This window comes from Henckelia pumila, chromosome 2 (assembly GCF_033568475.1).
Source record: "Henckelia pumila isolate YLH828 chromosome 2, ASM3356847v2, whole genome shotgun sequence".
NCBI classification, from domain to species: Eukaryota; Viridiplantae; Streptophyta; class Magnoliopsida; order Lamiales; family Gesneriaceae; genus Henckelia; species Henckelia pumila.
Window position 1 is genome coordinate 34,976,398 of NC_133121.1, and position 25,051 is coordinate 35,001,448.

General features: G+C 38.9%; 2 protein-coding genes across 6 annotated transcripts; one reads left to right on the forward strand and one right to left on the reverse strand.

Moving 5' to 3' along the window:
- Positions 1-14,113: 14,113 nt before the first annotated feature.
- On the forward strand, positions 14,114-19,535 carry LOC140880615 (inactive protein kinase SELMODRAFT_444075-like). Of its 5 annotated transcripts, none has more exons than XM_073285204.1 (10): positions 14,114-14,288; positions 14,855-15,887; positions 16,446-16,600; positions 16,719-16,813; positions 16,894-17,936; positions 18,021-18,181; positions 18,278-18,354; positions 18,433-18,580; positions 18,659-18,808; positions 19,267-19,535. In XM_073285204.1, exons 2-10 carry the CDS (start codon positions 15,704-15,706, stop codon positions 19,495-19,497), a joined length of 2,244 nt encoding a protein of 747 aa, XP_073141305.1. In that variant the 5' UTR covers positions 14,114-14,288; positions 14,855-15,703; the 3' UTR covers positions 19,498-19,535. The 5 variants fall into 5 exon arrangements, with proteins under 5 accessions (XP_073141305.1, XP_073141310.1, XP_073141307.1 ...); XM_073285209.1 differs by having other exon boundaries at positions 16,903-17,936; XM_073285206.1 differs by lacking the exon at positions 14,114-14,288 and adding an exon at positions 14,352-14,475.
- Positions 19,536-19,682: 147 nt separating this feature from the next.
- Positions 19,683-24,072, reverse strand: LOC140880616 (polyadenylate-binding protein 2). The gene is made up of 10 exons (XM_073285210.1): positions 23,740-24,072; positions 23,516-23,578; positions 21,695-21,776; positions 21,484-21,558; positions 21,090-21,162; positions 20,930-20,975; positions 20,402-20,499; positions 20,171-20,240; positions 19,970-20,052; positions 19,683-19,869 (listed from the first exon to the last, which is right to left on the reverse strand). Exons 1-10 carry the CDS (start codon positions 23,944-23,946, stop codon positions 19,839-19,841), a joined length of 828 nt encoding a protein of 275 aa, XP_073141311.1. The 5' UTR covers positions 23,947-24,072; the 3' UTR covers positions 19,683-19,838.
- Positions 24,073-25,051: the final 979 nt, after the last annotated feature.

Consider the following 25,051-nt stretch of genomic DNA (forward strand, 5'->3'; position numbering starts at 1 on the left):
ATATTTTGTTCTTCATTGCCGGGATTTGTGGCAGAAGTATTTTTTATAAGGAATGCAACAGTGATTAGAACACCAGTAGTAGCATATCGATAGATAGGCTGACTACTCTGGGCGGTTCATCATTTGAAGCATTGGACAGCTGATCGAACAACATATGGATTCCAGTCGGAGAAAACTGGAATAGAAGAATGATTATCGCGCATCAAATACATCTAAGGACTTTTTGGAACGAATGGTGTGTAAAAACCCATGTGGTTTCAGTCCGAAGAGATCCTCCAATCGTAGTTGGAGAGATTGTCATATAGACCTTCACTAGGGAATGCCTCGAGTGGCTAAAGCATTATTCGGTTCGAGCGTAAGGTCATTAAATTCATACATGACATGATCCTACATGTATGCTTGTATCGATGCATTCGGTAGGCACACGGGAAACTTCATGTTCAAAAGCAAGAGGTGGATGCAAGAAGAACTCTGACGTTAGATCATGAGCAGAAGAGGTCGGCTGACATGCACTGATGCAGAGCATAGCTGGTTAGAAAGCACGTACCATTTCTCCGGATGTCTTTGCAGGAAGACGAGTATAGAGATTTGGTCAGGAGTACGCTAACATTGATGCGTGTGTCGATGAGAAGCTTCATGCTCAAGAAACGAAGATGAGTACGATGATTTTAAATACTGTATTTTTTATAATTGTAAACAGTATTTCAGTGGTAATGAATCATCAGAATCTGGTTGTATCATTTCAAGTTATTGGTTGTACATTTTCGTTGTATTGAAATACTGAATTTGTATTATTTGGGATTGTAATAACGAATTGTACATAAACTTGAAACAATGATACATGCATTACTTGAGATTTGTCCAACGCTTCGTGAATAACTGCAAGTGATCTTGCTAAGTTTGGGTTGGTGTTAGTTGATTAGTGTTCAAATATTGTAACTCATAGGTTTTGAGTAAAGCCGATTGTAACTGTTTGTCATGTGGTTAGTCTAGGTGTTATTAGTCTAGGTGTTATTCCTAGGATTGACCTAGTAAGTTGTTAGACTATGCATAGTGTCAGTAATGAGGTGATTCCTCGGGAGGCATGGGAATATTGTTCAAAATTGTTTTATTTAGAACGTTTGGTTTTGTTCTAGGTTGTTTCCTTAGAAAAATAGTTGTTTTACCTCTTTAGGTTGAGACCTTGTGATGATGGGTTTTCATTAGGGTGCCAGGTCGAGTAATACCAAGAGTTGTGGACTATGACCATGATTAGATGTGAGGTACCCACCTATGCCGGTGTACCTGGAAGCCTTTGCGCTTCAGGGGGTGGTGGTGGGAAGGCTACTCAATCTAGAGTTTTGGTAACAGTCACGACGGGATAAGACCTTGGATTAGATACCCAGTTTGGTATCAGGATATATATATCATCTGACTTGTGTCAGAGATGTTTGTTTGAGTGTTCTGCTGTGAGAACCAGTCTTGGAAGGATTTCCTTGACGATTGAATGTTCTGAGCAGGTAGGTTTTGACCTTTGAGATACTGTTATACTAGTCGATCTAGTCGGTAGTCGAATTTCTACCAATGATGATTGGGAATATCATTTGACTAAGTATCATATTAGATTATACGATTGGGCTTCCTTTCCATAGGGTTATCCAGGATATGGGATTGTAGGCTTTGACCTAGAGATGGGTATTGCCCAGTGATTATAGTTTTCTTTGGTAGTGGATTATATCAAGGGATGAGTACTGTATAGGATTATTTGAGACGAGAGGAGAGAGTGGCCTATGCCAGAGTACCCTTGGTGGTTGTTCCAAGTGGACATCTGGTAGGCTACCTCAGTCTTGAATTTTTGTACAGTATTAGCGAGGGATATAATCAGGAGCGTGTCCGAAGATTGTGGGAATCTTTGGGATTCATTAGTTATAGTTTTTGGACTTGACGAGCCATGGCGTTCATCCTAAATGGACGAGGAAAGGGATAGTGAGTTCAGTTATTGCGCTAAGTATTGTCTGATATTTTCAAAATTAAGCGTAGGATTTTCCATGAGATGGAAATAATCTAGGTTGATAGATCGCGAAAGTTCTTGGGGCTAACTCTCCTTGGTGATCGCTTTGAGTAAACAAGGTAGCGATTGGTAGTTCTTGGATAGCGCAGGACTTGTGCCAATAGACTACTTTTAAACTTTTATCTGACACCGTCAGAAATGGATGTAATATATCCGTTGCAGTTATTTCAATTCCAAATTTTTGGAATAGTTCACTTGTGGAAGTTGAGTCAAGGTTATAAATCGGACCATGTAAGTTTCTACAATTAGTGGTTGTCTGATTTGACTACCATTTACCAGCTAAGTGCGAGCCACGTTAGATCGACGAGTAAGTTCAACCAGTGATGGTTTGGATGTAGTAGATCGAGAGGTATTCGAGATAGTACTTTGACTTAGTGTGCTTAAGAAATTGGTAGTTTCCAAGGATAGTATTTCTTTGTTAGGAAGAAGCCGAAATTGATCTAAGCTATTGCTTAAGTATTAGCAATAGTATACTCAGGATTGAGTAAGGATAGGGTCGAGTGTTGCTCCATGGCGGTGATGGATAGCAAAATGGTAAGGACTATCAACCGAACAATTGATGAAGTGTTCCTATGATGACGTCTAAGGATACCGTTGTGTTTGGGCCTAACAAGTATTGGGCAACGCTAATAGACATTACCGAGTAAACATCGATGATCGAGTGAAGAGATGTGACAATATCTAAGATCTAGTTCTCGGGATCTAGCAGAGTGTTGTCACTAATCTTCCAGCGTGCGATGTCATTGAGATGATTGAATTGGTCGATGATTGACTTAGCCGTCAACAAGATTGCCGTCGGACTTGAAGACTTCGTAGGATCGCGATGAAGTAATTTTGTTCCTTCCAGCTAGTAAATCACATCTGTGCGGACTATTTTCCAAGAATATTGTGTTTTAGCAAAAAGGAAATAGTCAAGAGTGTGATGTGTGACAAGTTACTTCAAGTGTGGAGTATTTTCAAGGGTAATTCGGTGACCAATATCTTGTGACAATTCCAAGGGATGCCGTGTTCGTTGGAATTAATTGGTCAGATCTCGCAAGGATAGAAATAACGATGATGATTGTCATCAGGGACTCCGAGGTGAGTTATACCAGGTGCAAATGACTGTCGAGTTTCGAGACAGGTAGGAAGCGTTTCATATTCTAGTGCACTGTGGAATGTCCCAGTAGAGAATTTTGGTGGAAGCTTGCCTTAGTCTTGATGTGTGTACAGTGATTGCAAGTATATATAAATATCACGAGGATATCCAATGATAACTAAATCCTGAAGAGAGATTTGACTAGCCTACCGATTGAAATTCATAGGTAAGTAACCTATGGTCGAGACGATGTAGTACATCAGATATGTTACTCTTACCAATGAGGCGTATGCGTATAGCTTTGCAGACCACGGATTAAGGGAGGATTTCGTGACATGATTGTCATGTGACGAGTCATCATGACACAGTGTTGAGTTATAATGTGGAATGTACTAGATATGATGGTTTGAGTTCCCAGTATTGCTTGGAAAGCTTGTTATGCTTCAGGAGAGCGTGAGAAGGGTAGCCAGTCTAGAAATTGCGTTAAGAATTTACGTTGGAATATAGCTTTGTGTCAACTAGATTCTCTTGAGGAGAGATTCATGATATGCTGTGTCAGGAGTAGTGTTGGGATTAGTGTTAGCTCGAAAGAAGAATCTCGAGGAGATGCGCCTTGAGAACAAAAGATGTATCAGTGATATGATACATTAGTGCCAAGGAAATTTGACTTTCGTCAAGTAGCGCAGTGGCTTTATGTTTCTGCGAAAGCAATCTAAGGAGTTTAGGGATTTCTAATGCGGTTCAGCATTGATAAAGTTTGCAGGGATTGTGACAAGAGTCTAGATTGTCGAAAGTCATTTCGACCATTTGTTCCAAATCAAAATTTCCCATAAATGTGACAATAAGATGTTGAGATACATTCTCACGTATTTCTTAGATTTCGGGATGAAATCTTTTAAGGGGGCAGAATGTAGTGACCCGTATCCAGAATTATTAATCAAGTGATCATGTTTAGATTAAGCAAAACATGATTAAAGAAATTCCAGATGGATTAACGGAGTCCTGAAGTGGATCCAGAACACTCGAAATAGTCGAGAAGGTTCCGAGGGATCAGATGATCCGAACAAGGAATGGAGCCAAGTTACTTGGATCGGAAGCTCTGAAGAGTTCGGATGGTCCAAACTCAGATCGGGGGCTCCGATCTTGTATTTCCAGTTGTCCAGGAATAATACGTCATTGATGACATCAACAATGGAACTTCGGACACTCCGAATGTGGATCGGAGGCTCCGAACTTATGTCGGCAGGCGTCCTCTAGAAGCTAGACACGTGGTTGGCTGAGGGAGTTCGGACGGAGGGTTCAGACGCTCCGATCAAGATCGGAGGATCCGAACTGCAGATCGGACGGTCCGATCGTTCTCTATATAAAGGGCGGCCGAGATCATTTCTCCTCGCACATTTTCCTCTCTTCTCTCTCGTTCCTTAGCCCTTTCTAGTCAGATCTAGGGATTTCTAGGCGTCTTATTGGGAATCCGAAAGTATCGGAGCGATCCCAACGTCGTAGCAGAGCTGTGCCTAAGTTTTGAGGCAGTCGCCATCAACGGGCTGACGACGGACGTAGGTATAACTATGATCTCCTTAAAATTATTTAGGAGTATCTATTAGCTTAGTTAAGGCTTTTAGAGCATAAATAATGATGCATGTGTATTTGCATTATATAGCTGATGATACGCTAGTGAACCTAGAATGGGACTGCTAGGACTGCCTGTAGTAAGGTACGTAAGTACTGACTGAGATAGCCAGCGGGCATGCATGCTTATATGTTGCATTTATGTGCTATGTTTTGCATGGATTATTATGCGTCATGTTCACATCATATTGAGCATGTACATCTTTTGAGATGAGCCATGTAGGGCCGCTCAGCCCTGTTCGGACGGTTGATGTCGAGCGCCCCGCGACCGACGGGTTAGCTGGCACTGGCATCTATAGGACACGGTCCACGTCCGATAGAAATGAGTAGTGTACTTTGTAGCGAACATATTCTTGGGTCTGAGCCTTCGACATCAGCAGACGGACGACGGACACAAATATAATTCTAGAATCTTAGTAGCCATTGGGAGTAGCTATTAGTCTATTTAAGGCTTTTAGATAAGTTATAGTGATATGTTATTCACTTGAATTGTAGGCTTGGACTGTAGATAGTTGTAAAGCTAGACTAGTAATTGAGGTACGTAAGTACAAATTGTGATAGCTAGCTGAGTATGCATGTTTATGTATTGCATTATTTTATGTCATATTATGCATGATTATATTGTTCATGTTTTTGTATGCGGCATTGGCATATCATGTTGAGCCCGTTATCCTTTCGAGATAACTAGATGTTTCTAGGGTCGCTCAGTATTACTGTTTTCTTGTACGATTGGGTACCATGTGATACCCACTGGACCAATGGGTCAACGTATGTGGTTTATCTAGGATAGTGATAGTCCAAGATCGGGTTCAATATGTGTGAAACACACTGAATCTTCGAAGAAGCGTGCGTATATTGGAGGTGCCTATGTTCTGAGCATGATATTCCAGATCTTGATCCTAGTGTACCAGAGCATTCATATTCCATGTTTCATGCATCACTTAAACCTGTATACTCATATTTATGTTCTGAACGTTAGCGCTCATGTTCTTGTTTTTATCTCAAACACCCCATTTGACGAGCAGGTTTGCAGAGGACTAGGAGCAAGATCAGTGGTTGGTCAGGTGACCAAGGCTTGGTATCAAGGGTCACCGGTGGATTCTAGTTTAAGTTGTTTCGGTACACACTTTAAGTTTTATCGCATGCTTAAAGAATCTGGTTATTAGGTGATTCTGGAGAGGGTAACTACAATAATTCTCAAACTTCTGATGTTGAGTATATGATAAGAAAAATACGATTCACTATAAAACCTGTAAAGCTATGTGCAAACCGAAATGCATGGGTGGATTGGGTTTCTACACCTTGAAACTTTCAACAAGGTGTTTTTGGCTTGGAAGATTTGGTGCATCCTTGTCAACCTATAGTCACAGTTAGCACATGTCCTCAAATCTCGGTATTTTATCCATCAAGATGTCATGGATGCCCTTGGAAGTAACCTTTTTTACATTTGAAAATAACTCTTACGGATTCATTCCCTCTTAGATAAAGGAAAATGTTGGCATGTGGAGGATGAGGCCAAGATTGCCAAATCTAGAGAATTCTGGGCGCCTGGCTCGATGGCACAGGTAACTTCTCAACTGGAGCGTGAGAACTATAAAACAGTTAGTACCCTTATTGAGGATGGTAAGTGGAACACATTGACGATGCATTAGATATACTCGCCTCATCTAGTAAAGGAGATACTAGTCATTCCCACCGCTACTACGCAGCAACATGAGGACTTCCGATTCTGGTCTTTCGATCCAAATGGACATTACTCAGTGAGAGATGGGTACAAAGCAGAATTTGGATTCTACGAACCACCCTAGTACATTGCGGCAATCATTCAAAATGCTGGTGGTAATTTCTTTGGGCTCTTTCGATCCCACTGAAAGTAAGGATATTTTGGTAGAGAGTATTACATAAGATAATTCCTACAGAAGTTAATTTAAAGGCTCACCATGTTCCGATAACTGGTAGTAGTACATTGTGTAGGTTTAGCTTTGACTCGACCACCATTCCTCGCTCTTGTTCGGGGTTGTTAAACCCTTCTGGAAAGGGACTCACTTTTAGATGATCTTAAGATAAGTACGACATTTAGATTCTTATATATATTTATCTGGATAAAGGAAAATCTAAGTATAATAAAGTTTGAGCTCTTTGCGATATGTACCTGGGCAGCTTGGAACAAAATAGTCGGGCTTGTACATGATATGGATTGCAAACTTCATGAAATTAGTGCAGATTGGAGTGAGTTCTGAAAGAATTTCAAGATGCACAATTAGAATTAATATAAGGATTTGGTAGCAGAATTTGTGTAGTGACCCTTACCCGGATCACCTACTAAACAGAACTTAGGCATGCAATTAACTTAATAAAACAGATATCAGAATAAAACTGCGGAAACCAATAACATTATACAATCCCAAGTAAAGGAATCTGTAATTATCCAATATTATACAACCAAATCGAATAGCTGTATAAACCCAAAACAACAGTAATAAAACCTAGACGAAGCTCCAGCTGGCCAACCACTGACTAGCCCCTCCTGGATCCACCCTCCTCGTCCAATCGCAAACCTGCCCCATGGAATAGGGTGTCCAGAAAATATAAAGTACGAGACGTGAGCATAAAACGCTCAGTACGAGAGTATGAGTATACATGCATGCAAAGTGAACTCCCTATAGACTCGAGGTCAAGGATCAGATAACAGAGACAGACCGGGCCCTGGTATGTAGCACGCTGTGCCGTCGCTTCAGGAGGTGGCTCCCATACCGAGATAACCGTGGAAACGCCGGACCCAAATCGATGGAAGTCCATCCACTAACAGGATAGGGTACAACCCTACTACAGACATCTCGAAGGAGATACAGCAAGATGCAAATGAATGCAGCATAATATCATGGCATATAAATCATGCAGTCACATAATACATGCATACTCAGTCAGGATATCTCGAACAGTACTTCCGTACCTCAAAACAGTGCAAGCTCTACCAACTCTAGGTCCACGCCTATAGTCTGCTCTACACTGCCAAATGATACTACTATCATCAAAGTGCTCTAAAAGCCTTAACTAAGCTATTGCATACTCCTAAATATTTATAGGAAGCAAAAGCTATACCTTCGTCCGTCGTTAGCCCTTTGATGTCGATGCCTCCAGAACTTGGGCACAACTCCGCTACGACTACCGAACGTCTAGACGACTCCCGGTTCAAGCCTAGGAAGGCTAGAACAACTCGAATATGACTAGAAATAGAGAGGAAATCCGGAATTGGTCAAGGAGAAATGAAGCCTCGGCCTTCTATTTATAGACAACGATCGGAGCTTCCGATCCCTGATCGGAACGTCCGAACCTCGATCGGAACGTCCGATCCTGTCATCGGAGCTTCCGAAGATCCTGATCTGCCACGTGTCAAAATATCACTTGATGACTCCGGATAGGGGTGATCGGAACGTCCGATCCTGATCGGAGCTTCCGATCCAGCCACACGTCATGGATGACGTAATATCATCGGTGCCTCCGATCCTTATCGGAGCTTCCGATCGTCCCTTCGGAGCTTCCGATCCGTCCGATGCCCAATTCAATTAATTAGCATTAATCCTTTAATTACTCAATTAGGGCACGGGCTACTACATTCTCCCCCACTTAAGATATTTCATCCTCGAAATCAGATCTTAAGTACCGAATGCAAATACAGAAATCAGAAACATTCTTTATTCAATCAAACGTTTACAGAGTTTGCAACTGAATACAACTTAAAGAATGAAATCAAAACAACTCAGGATGGTCTTTACGCATCCTGTCCTCAAGCTCCCAAGTAGCTTCCTCAGTGCCTCGGCGCTGCCACTGAACTAAAACCAAAGGAATGACTTTGTTCCGTAAAACCTTATCCTTATAATCAAGGATGCGAAGAGGTTTCTCAACATAAGTCAAATCCTTGTCTACCTGAACCTCAGACCGATGCAGAATATGAGATTCATCCGCCACATACCGTCGCAATAGAGATACGTGGAACACGTCGTGAATACTGGATAGATGCGGTGGCAAAGCTAGTCGATAAGCCAAATCGCCAATGCTCTCCAAGACCTCAAACGGACCGATAAATCTGGGAGACAACTTGCCCTTAAGGCCAAATCTGAGAATCTTGCGGAAAGGTGACACTCTCAGAAACACTTTCTCCCCGACCTCGAACTGCAAAGGCCTACGCTTGATATTAGCATAACTGGTCTGACGATCCTGGGCAGTCTTAATCCGTTTCTTGATCTGATCAACAATGTCTATTGCCTGCTGGATAAACTCCGGTCCTTCAGCCTGTCTCTCCCCCACTTCTTCCCAGAAGAGTGGAGTACGACAACGTCGCCCATACAACGCTTCAAAAGGTGCCATCCCAATACTAGTGTGATAGCTGTTGTTGTAAGCGAACTCGATCAACGGCAAATGATCCTGCCAGGCTGAACCAAAATCCAAGACGCACGCTCTAAGCATATCCTCTAACGTACGGATAGTGCGCTCTGACTGACCATCAGTCTCCGGATGATAGGCTGTACTCAAACTGAGAGTAGTACCCATCGCACGCTGAACACTCCCCCAGAACCTAGAAGTAAACCTGGGGTCCCGATCGCTGACAATGCTCACAGGCACTCCATGAAGTCGAACGATCTCCTGAATGTACATCCGTGCCATGCGATCCACAGAGTACTCTCGGCTATAGGCAATGAAATGCGCTGACTTGGTGAGTCGGTCCACCACAACCCAGATAGCATCACAGTTCCTCGGGGATACCAGCAAATGGGTCACAAAGTCCATAGTGATAAACTCCCATTTCCATTCAGGAATAGGCAGACTGTGAAGCAATCCTCCAGGTCGTCGGTGCTCTGCCTTGACCTGTTGACACACCAAACATCTCGAAACAAACTGATAAACACTGCGTTTCATTCCCTTCCACCAGAAACGAGTACGTAGATCCTTGTACATCTTGTTGCTCCCAGGATGAATACTCAACTTAGTGCGATGTGCCTGAGATAAAATCTCCTCTCGCAACTCTTCATCCTGTGGAATCACAAGCCTACCAGACAAACACAGAAAGCCATCTGACTGATAATGAAATCCAGACGAGCTACCCTCGTTAGCTAGACGAGCTAAACGCTGGGTCTTTGAATCAGACATCTGAGCATCTCGGATCCGCGAATACAAGGCTGGCTCAGATAATACCATAAATGTAGTGACCCTTACCCGGATCACCTACTAAACAGAACTTAGGCATGCAATTAACTTAATAAAACAGATATCAGAATAAAACTGCGGAAACCGATAACATTATACAATCCCAAGTAAAGGAATCTGTAATTATCCAATATTATACAACCAAATCGAATAGCTGTATAAACCCAAAACAACAGTAATAAAACCTAGACGAAGCTCCAGCTGGCCAACCACTGACTAGCCCCTCCTGGATCCACCCTCCTCGTCCAATCGCAAACCTGCCCCATGGAATAGGGTGTCCAGAAAATACAGAGTACGAGACGTGAGCATAAAACGCTCAGTACGAGAGTATGAGTATACATGCATGCAAAGTGAACTCCCTATAGACTCGAGGTCAAGGATCAGATAACAGAGACAGACCGGGCCCTGGTATGTAGCACGCTGTGCCGTCGCTTTAGGAGGTGGCTCCCATACCGAGATAACCGTGGAAACGCCGGACCCAAATCGATGAAAGTCCATCCACTAACAGGATAGGGTACAACCCTACTACAGACATCTCGAAGGAGATACAGCAAGATGCAAATGAATGCAGCATAATATCATGGCATATAAATCATGCAGTCACATAATACATGCATACTCAGTCAGGATATCTCGAACAGTACTTCCGTACCTCAAAACAGTGCAAGCTCTACCAACTCTAGGTCCACGCCTATAGTCTGCTCTACACTGCCAAATGATACTACTATCATCAAAGTGCTCTAAAAGCCTTAACTAAGCTATTGCATACTCCTAAATATTTATAGGAAGCAAAAGCTATACCTTCGTCCGTCGTTAGCCCTTTGATGTCGATGCCTCCAGAACTTGGGCACAACTCCGCTACGACTACCGAACGTCTAGACGACTCCCGGTTCAAGCCTAGAAAGGCTAGAACAACTCGAATATGACTAGAAATAGAGAGGAAATCCGGAATTGGTCAAGGAGAAATGAAGCCTCGGCCTTCTATTTATAGACAACGATCGGAGCTTCCGATCCCTGATCGGAACGTCCGAACCTCGATCGGAACGTCCGATCCTGTCATCGGAGCTTTCGAAGATCCTGATCTGCCACGTGTCAAAATATCACTTGATGACTCCGGATAGGGGTGATCGGAACGTCCGATCCTGATCGGAGCTTCCGATCCAGCCACACGTCATGGATGACGTAATATCATCGGTGCCTCCGATCCTTATCGGAGCTTCCGATCCCGATCGGAGCTTCCGATCGTCCCTTCGGAGCTTCCGATCCGTCCGATGCCCAATTCAATTAATTAGCATTAATCCTTTAATTACTCAATTAGGGCACGGGCTACTACAATTTGTTCTTCTCTGTGGAGTTGTTTTGCACCTCCACCTAACCAACTACGAATGGATATCGATGCAAGCTTCAATGAGAGCAATAATGCCTATGAAATTGGAGTAGTGGTAAGAAACCAGAGGTCCAACCAGTGTTGGCTTTTGTATAGAAGATTGACAAACCCCTATCAGTTGTCTTAATTGAGCTAGTTGCAATCGAATTCGGCGTGCAGATTACTCGGAGATGTAGCCAACTAATCCATCAAGTCACTTGAGATTCTCTCCTTGCAGTGCAAGCAATCACAAGGTTAGAAGGTGATATTAGCCATGTTGGTATATACTCTTGTGATAGATGTTTGACAGTTATTGAATCATCATAGCAGCATGATACCGAGTCATGTTGAAAGATCAGCTAATGCAACAACTTACATGATTGTCTCTTTTGTTCCGCGCCATCGTAATACCAGTTTCATGAAAAGTTGTGATGCATTTTTGAGTTTTCTGCATCCAAATGGCTACTAATTTGATGGTTTTTGTCAGTTATTTTGAACTAAGAGACACACCACATGATGAAATATTTTGTCCCTTCAGAAAAACAACTTAAATATGAGAATTAACCATCCATTTAAACATAGATTCTTAGAATTTTTCACAGCATTCTCTGAATACATCTTGCTTGTTCTTCTTTATTTTACCAAAGAGAGTTTACAATATTTCTGGTTAAGAAATTTGTGATTTACAGTACTGTAAGAACAAGTTGAAGTTGTTGTATCTTGGGAGAAGATTTTCGAATACCGTTAGCACCAAGAGCGGAACAAAATCTTCTTAAGAAAATCGTATTCAACACGAGCTTCAACTAATGAATTCATTTATGTTTCTCTGCCATATTCAAGTTTCCTAACATCCATATTCCACAAGATATGTGTGATCGTTTCACAAGAGACCTACTTTAGATCTGATGATCAACATTGTCTCGAAAACATTGTTTTAGTATGTGATCCAGTATAAACTCGATATACTTGACGATAATTGATTTTTAATGAACGTAAAACTCCTATCTAGGATCTCATCAACGAGGTAAAGGTTGCCCTTGGCTTTATCAAAATTCGAATACTCTTCAAGCTCATTAAAAAACCTTAATTTGGGAAAACTATATAAATTAGTTTCATAAAGTTATGGCTCCTATTAATACTGCTAGCAAGTTTTACCATACTATCTCCCACAGGTTGTGATACTACTCGGATTCAAGTTTTATTGCTTATACGGTAAAGGTTATTGTTGTAATGATCAGCTATATCAATCCTCGTGCTATTCTCTACATCTCGATTATATAAACAATATTTTTTTTGTTTGTCCAAATATATAGGCATATTTAGTAATATTTTCTTACAATCATTTGCTAATGTACCATTAACTAAAAATTGTGCAACCATTTTTTGAAGACATCAAATAGAGATAAAATAAAAATTTTGTACATAATTTATTTTCCAATGATTTCTCTTAATCCGTGTGAAAAAAAGACTATATAATCGGGATGGAGAGAATATTTCAAACCTTGATAAAAAAAAGAAAAAGAAAAAGATGAATTGATTTATCTCTAACTCGAGTATTGTGAATTTGATGAAGCAGAGAACTCATCAAGGTGTGGTGTGCTTAAATTGAGGGATTCGAATCCGTAGATTCCAAATCCACATGAAATTGTTATGGACGAATATCAGATTCATGAATTGATTAACTTTTTTTTTTTTTTGAATCAAATTAATTAATCTTTTGAAACATAATGATAATTGTGATTGCAAATGCATTCTTAAATGTTGTTGAACTTGTTAATTTTTTTAACTCAAAAGTTAGTTTTTCACATAAATGAGCTTTGACCAAATATTTTATTTTTGACCAAAATTTATGAAACCTGTTTGTAGGTAGGGATGTCAATTTTTCCCCTGGTTTCAAGTACCCGCGGGGAAAACCCGAAACAGGGTGGGTATGAAGGAGTATTTTTGGGTATGAAATCGGGTTCGAAGATTTTTAAAAATCCTCGAAACATATTGGGGCGGGTATGAGGATGTTATCCTCATCCCCGAACCCGCTCTGATAATAATAATAATAATAATATATAAATATTTTAATTATCAAATTTTATTAAATCTAAAATATTATTAAAAATTAAAATTAAAAGTATTATTATTATTTCGTTTATATATATTTTTATACATTATATATAATACATTCGTTTATGATAGCGTAGTTTTTATAACATAAAAATATTATTTGAATCTCATTCATATTACGTACATATATAAAGTATTTATATTAGTCTAAATATATATATATATATATATATATATATATATATATTATTTATTTTGATAAATTTAGAAACAATATATAATCTTAATAAATTTTTGATACATATTATTTTCTTTCAAATAATAATTTTGATTTATAAAAATATTTTGTATTTATAATATTTTTATTAATTTTAAAAGTTAATATTATAATAAAAAATTTGACCCAAAATATTTTAGTTATTTTATTATAAAATTGAATAATTATTTTTATATTCTTATATAATAAAATTTATTAATTCATATATATACATATATTCGGGTACGGGATGGATATGGGGAATCCCCCATAAGAATTAATGAGATCGGGGAGGGTAGATCGGATTTGAATTCGAAAAGTATTTTGATATTTTTTTTAAAAATAAACATAATTTTATGAGTTTAGAATTTTTTTTTACAAGCGATTAAAAAGGGGATAAATTTATTTACTATTAAGAAAAAACCCAAGATCTCTTATAAATCCAAGATGAATACTTACCGTTCCAAGAAAAAAACAACAAATGCAAAGTGGAAGGCGACGTTTTCTGGAGACTGTAAAAATCAGCAGAAAGAGAGACAGTGGTGAAAGAAACTTGAGACCTTCATTTACATGTGCACAGATTTTGGGAGTATCATCTCTTTCTACTGCATCTTTACATGTAAAACGCAAATATGTCACTGTTACAAATGTGAGCGCATCATTGCTCTTTACCGAGTTGTCCCCACCCTTGTTTACGCTATGCGGATGTCTGCCTTTTATTTTTGTGCTAAGAATTTTGGCGTAAAAAAGGCGATCTTTTTTTGTTTTTTGATCTGGGTTTTGTGTATTTGATGTTATCAGTATCACATTACATCAACAGGGATCGAGTCGTTGAGGTTGTTCAAATTTGAAAGCTCTGTCCATTCCATGCCATATCTCATTTCATCCCCTCTCTTTCGAGCAAACACACAAATTGTGTGAGCCATGACTTGGGAAAATGTTGCTATATTTTTCTTGAGATGTCATGTTCTTGTTATTTAGGTGTATCTTTTGAGTAAGTGGCAAGAAAAGAAAAAAATTTATGACAAGTATTGAGATTCAAAGACAGCTAAAACACAGTATTCTCCTTTATGAATCTTGATTGCTTATGTGTGTAAATACATGCATGTTTTATATTGTGTGTCTGGGTTTTCTACTGTTTTCTCGTTTCTTTCTTTCTTTTTTTATTTTTGTGTTTATTGTGCTGATTGGTTTGTGGGGTTTTTTTTTTTTCAGGAGTGAAACTGTTGGAGATCTGGGCTTTGTGAGACAAGATTGAGAAGTCATATCTGAAGCAAAGATACTCAACTCTCCTGTCATTTCAATGATTATTTTGATTCCCTTTTGTTTGTGACGTTGGATGGATGTCAATATCTTTTCAGTGTGAGAAGCCAAAAGTAAAGAAACAAAAGCATTATCCGATTTTGGAGTAAAAAAATCTAAATTTTCGAAGGAATCATAGTTCCACGTTTACCAAGCTTCCGATTAACCCAAGCCCTTCACAATTCTACCCCATTCTTTTTTACTTGTCTGATTTGAAAGCAGCCCATTGTTTGCTGGCATTTGAATGGTGGTGGTGGAGCATTGAGTCGGAAGTGTTTCTCTGTCTTTTTTGTGGTACCTAATCATGTGCCAAACAGTGACTTTTCGTTCTTGAAATGAAATCTCTCTGCAAGAGATCAGTGCGAATTGGCATCTTGATACCATTTTTGGAACCTGAATTTGTACTCATCTCTGGTTAATATCATCACCCCCTCTCTTTGATTTCAGTGCTTTGACTCAAAAACTTTTATAAATTAAACTGCAAGTGAAATCTTGATTTCTTCGTAAAAAAATCTTGTTCTTGGTTGAAAGGGTCATCTTATCTTATTTCCATTAAATATCCCCTTTATTTAAAAAGCTCGAGTTCAGCAAAGTCTTAGGTGCAAGGTGTTCGGGAAAAACTTTAGTAGTAGTGTGACAGAAGGCAAAATAATGCTTAGAATATACTAGACTTGTGGCAGTTCGTGGAAGGAGAAAATAGTGTGCTGTCTTCTCTTGGAAATTTTTGAAAAACGAAAGTTGGCATAATTTTCAAGTGGGAAAATGAGTAAAGACTTGAAAAAAGGGGGGAAGCAAGAAAAGAGTTGCGATGTGGCTGAAAAGGTAGTAGTGGCTGTTAAAGCATCGAAGGAGATTCCCAAGACTGCTCTTGTTTGGGCTCTGACTCATGTTGTTCAGCCTGGGGACTGCATTACTCTTGTTGTGGTCGTCTCTCCACATCATTCTGGTAACATTTTTGTGACCATCTTTTTTGAAATCTTGCCATTTTTAATGAGAATGTAGCCTTCTTTTCGATTGAATTTTTCTTAGAGAATACAATTGAAATTTTCTTAGTGGCACACTAGGATTTGATTGAGTTTTTCGACTTGATAAAGCATGAGTATGTCGCTAGATCAAGAACTAGCAGTTTAGAAATAATGGTTTCATGTTTGTAGCTAATTTGAACACGCTGCATACTGCAATCTTCTGGTTTGTATTTTATTTGTTTCTGGATTTCCCTTACTCCTTCGTGCCAGTACATTGCTCCTTTTTGGCTGGATTTAGTCAGCGAAACTGCTCGATCTATTTTGCTGTGTTGGAATTGATGCGTTTAGAAAAGTCTAAGCAGACGCTGAATTCATCTTCTGTACTGCTTCTAGTTTTTTTGTCCAGCTTGGTGTTTTTTGCAGCTATTCTGAAGAATAGAGCTGTCTTGGTTTTTGAGTTCTCTGCTGTTTCTTTTATTCGGTATAATGAGTCAAATTCAAATATCATAAAATTTGAAATTTTTGCTCACCAAAATCAGGTAGAAAATTATGGGGCTTCCCAAGATTTGCTGGAGACTGTGCTAATGGTCATAGGAGGTCACACACTGGCACAAGCGCAGAACAGAAGTCTGACTTAACAGATTATTGCTCTCAAATGATTCTTCAGCTTCATGATGTTTATGACCCTAACAAAGTGAGTAAAACAAGTTTTGCATCTGGGAATTTTGTCGAGCAGGACCGACTTAAATGTTTTGCATATTCAATGCGTTATACCATGATCTGATGTTTACTTTGGTTGATAATGATTTCAGATCAATGTGAAGATTAAAGTCGTATCGGGGACACCATGTGGAGCTGTGGCAGCCGAGGCAAAGAAGAATCAAGCTAATTGGGTTGTTTTGGACAAGTAATAGCTACGGTCCTCAGTTTAAGGTATCTAAAACTAGTTGTAAAAAACTCCCTAAAATTAAATTCCTGTTTTTGAAGCTCTTTTAGACACCTCAAACACGAAGGAAAGCGCTGCATGGAAGAGCTGCATTGCAATATTGTAGTAATGAAGCGGTCCCAACCGAAGGTTCTTCGTCTGAACTTAGTTGGATCACCTAAAAAGCTACCAGAAGTGAACTCTGACAAAGATCAATCGTCTAAGAAACAAGAAAACAAGAATGATCCTCTGAATACAATTGATTCTTTTAACACAAATGATTCTTCTTCTTCGGCTCATGGCCCAGTAGTTACACCATCAAGTAGTCCCGAGACATTTACTGCCACTGAAGCTGGAACTTCATCAGTTTCAAGTTCTGATCCTGGAACGTCACCTTTCTTCGTTGCTGACATAAAGGATGGCCTGAAAAAAGCGGAGATATTAGTTGCAGAAACAAAAAGGGGACATGATGAGTCCAGTTCAGACACTGAGAGCGAAAATTGGTCTGCCTCCTCAAGTTTAAGATTTCAACCATGGATGGCAGATATTGTTAGTGCACGTTGCCAGTCTTTTGAACGTATTGGGGAGAGCTCTAGACGATCTGATAACTCGATTAACTCATTGGCAGAAAAACTCTCGAAATTAGACGTAGATGCTGGGTTTGAATCGCCGAGCTATCGATCTAATCTTGATTTTGGTGGCAGTTTGAGGGAAATGATTTCACTTAGGAGTGCCCCTCCTGGTCCCCCTCCCTTGTGTTCTATATGCCAACACAAAGCTCCTGTATTTGGTAAGCCTCCAAGGTGGTTTACATATGCCGAGTTAGAGCTTGCCACTGGAGGGTTTTCACAAGCTAACTTCTTAGCTGAAGGCGGATTTGGATCCGTTCACCGAGGGATCCTCCCTGATGGCCAGGCGATTGCTGTCAAGCAACACAAATTTGCAAGTTCTCAAGGGGATCAAGAGTTCTGCTCGGAAGTTGAAGTGTTGAGCTGTGCTCAGCAACGTAATGTGGTTATGCTGATTGGTTTTTGCATCGAAGATGGCAGGAGATTGCTTGTGTATGAATATATCTGCAATGGATCATTGGATTCTCATCTTTACGGTATGATCTCAACTCTTTTGAATCTCTTTCAACTAAAGGGTAAATGTCCATTTGACATTTTGCAAATTTTCTTGGAAATTTTAGGGCGCCGTAAGGACACACTGGCATGGAATTCACGAAAAAAGATTGCTGTTGGTGCTGCGCGAGGTCTACGGTATCTTCATGAAGAATGCAGAGTCGGTTGTATTGTGCATCGAGATATGCGACCGAACAACATTCTGATAACCCATGACTTTGAACCCTTGGTACAAAACTGTACCAACAACATTAGCGTTCTTGTTTAGAAATGTTTCTGAGAAATTGGATATGATTCTTGGTTGATCTTACTTCTAATATGCAAGGTGGGAGACTTTGGTCTTGCAAGGTGGCAACCAGATGGAGAGACTGGAGTTGAAACTCGAGTTATCGGAACATTGGGGTAAAATTTCATATTATGCACTGCCTTTTTCAAGTCACCCCCTCATCCAAAATTCTCAAGTTTGATTGATTTTATCAGGTACTTGGCCCCCGAGTATGCCCAAAGCGGTCAGATCACCGAAAAGGCAGATGTTTACTCATTTGGAGTGGTGCTTTTGGAGCTTGTTACGGGGCGTAAATCACTCGATCTTAACAGGCCTAAAGGCCAGCAATGCCTTACTGAATGGGTATATCTCTTTCCACTGTGCATTCCTATTTATGCTCGATCCACCAGTTATTTTATGCTCTGATACAATGCTCGACAGGCACGCCCCTTACTGGAAGCATATGCCGTAGATGAACTGGTTGATCCACGGCTGGTAGGCAACTATGCGGAGAATGAGGTTTACTGTATGTTGCACGCCGCATCTCGATGTATACTCCAGGATCCTCAGGCAAGGCCTCGCATGTCACAGGTAAGTGCATTTTTGGTTTGCATCAATATATTATATATCCCATGCCTTCAAATAAGGCTCAAGGCACATACTCCCTCTCCTAGCTTTTATGTCCCTCTTTACAGTTTTTAAGATGTTTCTATTTACACGCTCACTTGCTAAAATGAATAGATTTCTTCACAAAATTATCTTCATGTAAAATCTAGTTAGAGCTGTGTGCATTTTTAAAAGCTCAAAAAAAAAATGCCAACTATATATCCAACTCAATGTTAACGTAAAAATATTCGTTTGAAAAAGGTTGGGGCATGCACTTTATCAGTGATCGAAAGAAAAATCCAATTTGGCCTTTTCTTTTCACAAAAATGACCTTAGTATTTAAGAAAGTTAAGTTCTTAGGATGATTTTCTTTCCATCATCCTTAGGTGAGATTCAAATACTGAGATATTTTCACTTATTTGCTCATATTTTCCCAATAACAGGTACTTCGGATACTTGAAGGCGATGTCATGAATTCAAGTCAAATATCCAGTCCACGATTCGATGCAGGCAACCGGAGTGGTAGGATTTGTTCATCAGATCACCAACAGGAACATTGTGTTGGCCCTGTTAGGGACGAGGAATCCATAAGTTTTAGCTCAAGGCTTTCTGTTAACTCGAGAACAAGTTTTAGGGATGGAGAGGGAGCCAGGGTCGTGCGCGAAAACAAGTAGTGGAATCTGCTCCTAACTACTATGTTTACTACCCTTTCATGTTCTTCGTTTTTAAGATTTTTCCTTCTGTATAGAACTAGCTGTATTGCGTTGTAATCCAATGAGAAATGAATTCCATGTGTAATCTTCAGTGTGTACTTGTTTGCACTTGAATTAACCGGTCCATCGCAATTTGCAAGCTGCCCTGGTGAACTATACTTTAATACAAGGAAAACTGAAGGTTGTCTAATGATTTCTACACACAAGATTGTGCTATTACAACATGAAACCTAGGCAGTGGTGGCATGGAGTATCGATGTAACGTTCTTCCTATTGCAGGACCAGCGATTACGTTTCTACACTCAAGGCTTCCTCATTTTCGATCTAGCATATCTGGAATAAATGAAGAAGATACAAAAAGTTCAATATAAAATTATGAATTGTAAAAAGAAAGAACATGATTGCAGTGGTCATTATTGAGTAGCGAGGGTACTCTATATGCATGCCGCCTCGGTCCGAGGATGGTAACGAGCTGCCTTGAATTGCATTCATTGCCTCGGTTGCTTGTTCAACTTTCTGCAAATACATGAAAAGTAACTCCAATGTTTTAAGCACAGTTTTCTTACAAAAACAGGCAGCTGGTTCAACGATTTTGTTCAAAAGACGTGATTTTGTCCATGAAACAAGCACGTACCTCAAAATCAGCAAATGCAACCGGCATTCCACCTCGAGTGCGAACCTTGAGGCCGTTGAATCCCGGGTATCTAAAAATACAAAGGAATGAACTATCATCATTCTTGTCAAATCCATTTTTATATTTGAAGAAAGAGTTGTCGGAAAATCTGAATATGCCGAGTCTTCAACTATTATTTGGGTCCTTTGTTATGGCTATACAGACAAGGTTCAACGGTCAGGGGCAACTTACTGAGAAAGAACTTGCTTCAGTTCCGCATCAGTACAGTTGGGACCCAGATTAGCAACAAACAGGGTAGAGCATGCACCATCTGTTGTCTTTTCTCGATCCTAAAACAACCATTTACACAGAAGCTAATCACAATATGTCAACCAAAAACAATAGCGGCAGTTACAGATTAATCAAATATGTATATCAAAGAAGATGTGAATGTCAGACAGATGGGCTATATAACCGATGGAGGATGAACCAACAAAAGATGACACATTTATGGCTGTCAGCAATAACGGCACATAGCAATTATCAGTTGAATTTAATCACAAACTTAGCAATTCAATGAGAGAGAGTATTGTTGCACCGAGTAGAAAATTCTCTGTCGAACAAACCATAAATTTTTCATAAATACCACATAATTTCTTCCTTCAAACATTATAAAGAAGTATTCTCAGTCAGATAAAGTGGGTGTAGGGCACTATCACTGCAGCTCAACAAGTTCCAATAGTAGAGCAAACAAGATAAATATAGGAAGAGTTAGCTTACATTCCGAGGAGCAAAGGAATCATTATCATCAGCTGCTTTTTCAGTGCTGTAAAATGCAAGATGCTGTTTTATTAGATCCATGGTGGTCAATCCACAATAATTGGGGAAAAACAGAACATTGTCATGATCAGACATCATTTCTGTGTTAAATATGTATAACCTATTTTCCGCTGCTGAACCATGATGGTTACCAGAGTCGTCATCGGTGGTTGGATCATCAGAATCACTCTCTCCTGAAAGTCGAAAACTGTTAACTTGTGTCACGCCAAAGAGTAAAATTCTGGTAAATCTCTAATCAGCAATGTTATCAGGAGCTATTCATACCACATTACAAAGACTGATAACAGTAAAAAGACCAGCATACAAATTGAAATAAAGAGTTTTCTCTGTTAATCCTCATTTCTTTCCACGTTCTTCCAGAACCACAACCCCTCCCCTTGGGCCAGCTCACAGGACCCATGTCCAGGGTTGAATTCTAGGGAAGGATACATCCAAAGACAGAAAAGAAGGAAGGATATTTTGCAGTGTTTCTAATAATTTGCACACTATATTACCGTCATCATTAGATGATTCCCTAGCATGGGTACCAGATGTTTTCCTTCTGTCAATAACAACATATGGACCACTTCCTGCGACAATGAGCATTTTTTATCCACTGTCAAGGATTAATAAAGCCAAATAGCAACTAAACAATCCATCATTGATCGACTAGATACTATAAGACCTCATAAGTGATCATCAGAAACAGAAACAAAACATTATTACCTGGTTTAATTTTTCTAGTGGAATTTGATCTTGCCAATTCGATGTGCAAAGTTGAACCAGTTTGAGGATCAAATTTTACACCCTGTATGATAGACCATGCACGAATACAAAGTAAGGAAGCACCTAATAACACTTGAGCATAATATACCAAAGCATGATTATCCTCACCAAAGTACAAACATAAGATCATGCATACATGTCTAATTGATGCACGAAAAAGGGAAATCAGAATAACGTAGAGATTTGAAATGTTACTACCAGGAATAGAAAAATAACAGAAATTTCCCCTTCTTCCAAATGTTTCTCCTTCGTTTGGTTCTGTTTCTCATTTTCATTTTTCATCCACCATAGTAAAAACAAACATTATCATCCATCTTCATTCTCTATAGCAAAATAAATTTTTCCTCCTTTTTACACCTTCCAACATTTTCATTACTTTTAATTCAATTTGTTTACCGATTCCCAGAAAATTTAAATTTATTATAATATATTCAGAGTGAAAACAATAATATTTTAATTTTAAATAAATATCCTATTATGTGGCATTACTACTAGATAAATTATGCGACTTGGCATCTATAATGACAAATATATCACGGAACACATATTTTGGCATACAAATTATTTCCACAAAATAATTACCTCAACTTCTTAAAAAACCAAACAAAATGTTCCCCGATCTCCCATTTGCAGAGTAACTAATAAATTTCATATGAAGAAACTTAGTCAAAGTTCTAACTTCTAATCTCGAACCGGATTTACATTATGTAAATTAGAATCGGGAAAGGTGATAAGAGCTATAATTAATGCCTTTTTCTTCTTTCTCCCTTCTATTCCCTTCAAAGCAAGGGAAAGATTTTGCATTCCTGCAACGTCCAATTTGATAATCCAGATTACATATATGGAGTATGCTCTTGTGAAATAACACTAAGAAACCAATAAAAGTCCATTAACTAATCCACAACCATATGCCTAGTGAAATATATTTCAATTTGGTGAAGCATACATGCTTGTAACCCTAAGCATTTTCTCATCAAACTTACTGAATATTCTATTTTTAGCAACTGCATACAAAATAACAAAGCTCAAATAACCACAAAAAATGACAATCTTGGGTTCTTTAAGCTACTCCAGCACCGTTACAATATATTTAATATATGCAATATAAAAAATGAGATATTCTAGCCATTAATTTCGCAACTCTTTCACTAATCAGAGGGTAGCCTGGTGGTCAGACAACCACATAGGTTCTTCGGCCACAAAAGAACATATCTTGTGTGTGCTTAAGCAGGGTGTAATAGAGGACTTTTGCACATGCCTGATGGGTTCAATCGCTGCATGCTCAAAGCCCAAAGGGACACGATGTAGCTTCCAACACTCAAGTCAAAGAAAAATGAAATAATGAGCCCGTTTGGATTTTGTAGAGATTTTTTAAAATAAGTGCTTTTAAAAGTTACAATTTTTGGCTTTTAAAAAAGCTCTAATTTTGACTTAAAAAAGTGCTTATTTAAGCACTTTTTTAGTCAACCAAACACCTTGTTAACTGAAAAGCACTTAAAAAAATGCTTTTTTGGCCTGACTTTTGAAACCAAACGGGGCCATTGTAAACAACTTCCAAATCAGTTTCCTTTACTTCCATCAAATAATTTATTGCTATTCATTCATCCCCCTAGTTTACAAAAGCACAGGCATGAGGCAACTACCAAAGAAAAGTAGTTATACAAAAGACACACCAGAAACTAGACAAATGCATTCCCAATCTATATTTAAACAATATAAATCAAAGGAATTAACTAACGATCTGTTACAATACGGACTAACATTTAGAGAATGCAAAGCTGACATTGCTGATTGATGATTAACAAAGGTGGCAAAAGCAACAGCCTGCAAGTGGAAACCAAAAGGTTACCATAGTTAATTCTAGTTTCAAGGCTTTGAGACTCGAGAAGAAACACAGTAGCTAACAGCTTTAGTACTTGACTTGAGATGAAATGGATTATAAAAACAACAAAATTGGAAGGCGAAAAGGACTGGAAAATTCAAACCTGATTACCGCGGCCAGTGTATTTGAGCTGGCAATAATCAAATCCAGGACGTCGACGGAAGAGATTGTGAATCTCACGGGCCTTCACGTCCTCGGGAAGACCGGAGACAAAAAGCGTGCTGATTCCATCCCTGTCCTTGGAGGCATAGCCGTATTCCAGTGGAGGAGCTGCCAAGTAGTACGGTTCATACGGCGGCGGAATGGCCATGTCGCGACGGCGATGGATGGAAGTGTGGGCTTCGTTGCTGGCGTCGACCCAGTAATTGAGTGTTGAGTGTTGTGGGCTGAGCTCAGTTCAATCCCATCTCACAAGTTGGACTAAATTTTAGGCCCAATTCTACCTGGTCCAATTTCGCTTTTATATATGAGTTTTGACGTGATTATTGGATGACCATATATTATATTATATATAATCAGTGGTTCACTTATGCTGATGCTGACATTGAGTATATAAATTACAAGAAAAATATTCATATACCCATGGATCTCAATTTTAACATAACTATTAACTACTTATAAGTTTTCTAGTTCGTTTGTCGAATCTAAATTTTATTGAACTTAATCTCAAATATTATTTTATTTTTTCCGAAATAAGTATTTTTTTTTATCATAGCTATTATTTTTATGAATTTTTAATAAATTGTTGCGCACTAACATGATTTGACTTCAATTAAAATATTTTAAATGTACAGTTGTCTTCATGTTTACGGAACTTCATCTATTTCATGAAGAGTCCCTTTTCCCCGTCATGTGACGCAGTGTTTTAAAAAGCTCGCTTAAACGACGTTTAATTTCGCTTAAGCTTAATATGTTTAAGCTCGATTAAGCGACCGCATTTTAGAACGGAAGATTTCATTTGTTTTTTTAAATGAAAACATTTTTATAAATATGTATATTTATAGTTTAGAACTTGAATTATCTATTAAATCATATATTTATGGTTAATCTAACATTTTATTTAATGTTTATCTTAAAATAATTAAAATTATAGTAAAAATTGAAAACGTTTTTTCACGCTTAAGCTCGTTCTAAACTCGCTTAAGCTTAAAAATCTTGAAGTTTAACCTCCGCGCTTCGACGCGCTTCACGCTTTTTAGAACCTTGATGTGAAGTGAAAATTGACCCATTCATATTTTATTTTTATTTTTATTTTTTTATGACGTGAAAATTCGCAGTTGCTACCTTTTCGGTGCGTATAATAGCCTGCAAACTACACTAGTCAGGTAAACCACACTAGACAAGCCCTATGTGACAAGCTAGTCCACGAAAGTATTGGTAGGGGGAATTGAACCTCTGATCTCTGGCCAAGAGTT